A 2,373-nucleotide genomic window follows, 5' to 3' on the forward strand; every position below is an offset into this window, starting at 1 on the left:
GACCAGGAGGAAGCCACGCGAGGTGATTATGGGGATGCCATGGGCGGGTGGGGGGTGGGGAGCAGCTCGGCCCAGGCTGGGGGACCGTGGGCCTGACCGTGAGGGGCTGGGCCTTTGCCTGCGGGAAAGCTTTTAGTGATGCTCATCTCACAGTGGGGGTGCTCACCCAGACCTCCAATCCCCCCAAGACGGCCCCTCCCTGCAGGCCAGGGACTTCCCCAAGTGTCCGCCATTTCCTGACCAGAATTACATGCCACCTCGTGGCCAGGTGTGTGTGTATGCGCACACGAGTGCGTGTGTACATGAGTGCGTGTGTGTGCGCACACGAGTGCACTTGTGTGTACTCTCATACACCTGTATGCACACAAGTACGGATACCCACAGTTGCCACGTTTGATGTTTGGCAGCTGCCTAGGAAAGCTCTGCGTGTGCGAGTGAGTGAATAGAGGCGCTGGACCCTGAAGGAGGGCGCGCGGGGTGTGCACACGAGAGTGTGTGTGTATGCGCACACGAGTGCATGTGTACATGAGTGCGTGTGTGTGCGCGCGCACGAGTGCATGTGTACATGAGTGCGTGTGTGTGCGCACACGAGTGCACTTGTGTGTACTCTCATACACCTGTATGCACACAAGTACGGATACCCACAGTTGCCACGTTTGATGTTTGGCAGCTGCCTAGGAAAGCTCTGCGTGTGCGAGTGAGTGAATAGAGGCGCTGGACCCTGAAGGAGGGCGCGCGGGGGCCCCTTCCCAGGACACGGAGCAGGGAGGAGTGGGCAGCCTGCAGGTGGGCTCACCTGGGAGCAGGTGACTGTCCTCATCCGGCCACAGTTGGGGACTGAGTCTGCTTATCGGGGGGCGCGGGCGGGGGTCAGACCAGGAGGAGACGGGCCTAGAGCCGCGTTCCCTGCATCACCAGGTAAGACAGGCTCCTCGGAGCAGAAGCGATGAACCAGCAGTTACGCGAAGGCAGATGCGTTTGTTCATACACTCGCCCACTCAGTGGCCACAGGAATGAGCCCGGTTCATTGTGTGTCCGTCCCGCGAGGGTGGGTGACGGGCTGTCTGGCCGAGTAGATGGCGTCCTGACGGCCCTGTGTCCTCCCCGCAGCCTCCGCAGCCTTCCTGCTGTCCCTGTACATCCAGGACGTCTGGCTGGGGGCCCAGCGGCCAGACGCCCTCCTCGCCCACGTCCAGATGGTCCGTGAGGCTGCGGGGGACGCGCCAGGCGGTGACCAGGAGGCCGTAGTCGGGCTCTGCGAGGACATCGCCGCCCTGGCCCCGGACACGTGACGCCCTCGCAGGCTCTAGGAGTCCAGGGGTGTGTGTAGTGACCAGGGCCCTGGGGGAAAAGCTCGCTTTATTTACTCGGCCAATAAACAGACTGGAGGGCCTGCGTGAGGCGGTCAGCGTGACGGGGCCAGGGGGCCGCACAGCGGTCAGTGGGCCGGCCCTTTTCCCGTTCCTCGTTCTGAGAGGAAACGCCTCAAAGTGAGTGGCACTGAGCATGCGAGGGCTCCCGGGTGAAGCTAAGCTAAACGGCCACGAATGTGTCACAAAGCAGAGGCGCCTCAGCTGGTCTCTGTAGGCGTCGGGGCAGAGCTCCGGGTCACTGTCCGGTCAGCTCCTGCCGCCGCTTCTGTTTCCTTAAATCCGCGGGCTGCTCAGAGCCTCTGCTTAGGGAAGGCACCTGTGTTTTTAACCTGATAATAAATGTCTATTTTTGTTAAGTTTGTGCGTTTTGCTTAATTGATGTTAAAAGCTATTTGTATTCCACAGAGACCTGCATGTTTGCGGTCAGGGTTTGACTTTTAAGATCCCTCATTAATTGGTGTCATCATTGACGCACGTGGAATGTGGATGAGGCAGTTTCCGTGTAGTTTAGCCTGTCCCTCAGAGCTCTGCGTGCCCGCACCCCGCACCCCGCACCACAGGGCTCCCGGCGCTCGGCTCGTCACTACGGCCCAGCCGGGGACTCGGGGTCAATGCGTGTGCAGCAGTGATGGCGGAGGCTAGAAAGTGGCAGAGCAGGATGAGTGAGTGGCTGTTACATCTTTATTTGTGTTTATTCTTTTCTACGCTTCCAAGGTGAGCATGGGAGTACGCGCCTGGGCACTGAAGCTCTGCCCCGTTGCGGCTGCTCCCGGCCAGGCCAGGCCAGGGGGCTGGTGCGGCTGGGACCAGTGCGGGTTCACACGCCCACGGCAGCGCCTCCTGGTGGTGGTTCTTGGCAGCTGCCTGCTGCTTTCAGGAGGCAGGTGTCCAGGTTTGAGCCCCTCGGAGTAGCCGCTCGCTGGTGCAGGACCGTCTCCAGTGGGAGGCCAGCTGGGGTGTGGCCGACATCAGCTGATGCCGTGGGGGTCCCCGTCCAGGG

General features: G+C 61.2%; 2 protein-coding genes across 2 annotated transcripts in view; one reads left to right on the plus strand and one right to left on the minus strand.

Annotated features, from left to right (window-relative positions):
• Window positions 1-1,729, plus strand: part of URB1 (URB1 ribosome biogenesis 1 homolog (S. cerevisiae)) — a 44,771-nt gene extending 43,042 nt beyond the window's left edge. Inside the window, 2 exon segments of the mRNA XM_015560267.1 lie at window positions 7-22; window positions 1,111-1,729. Coding sequence (XP_015415753.1) covers window positions 7-22; window positions 1,111-1,292 — 198 coding nt within the window. The 3' untranslated portion in view covers window positions 1,293-1,729.
• A 163-nt stretch (window positions 1,730-1,892) lies between these two features.
• The window catches only part of MRAP (melanocortin 2 receptor accessory protein), a 5,305-nt gene continuing 4,824 nt past the window's right edge, over window positions 1,893-2,373 (minus strand). Inside the window, exon 4 of the mRNA XM_006753126.2 lies at window positions 1,893-2,011. Within this exon, the coding sequence (XP_006753189.1) occupies window positions 1,893-2,011 (119 nt within the window). The remainder of the gene's footprint in view (window positions 2,012-2,373) is intronic.

Source organism: Myotis davidii, unplaced genomic scaffold, assembly GCF_000327345.1.
Source record: "Myotis davidii unplaced genomic scaffold, ASM32734v1 scaffold170, whole genome shotgun sequence".
Taxonomy (NCBI): Eukaryota; Metazoa; Chordata; class Mammalia; order Chiroptera; family Vespertilionidae; genus Myotis; species Myotis davidii.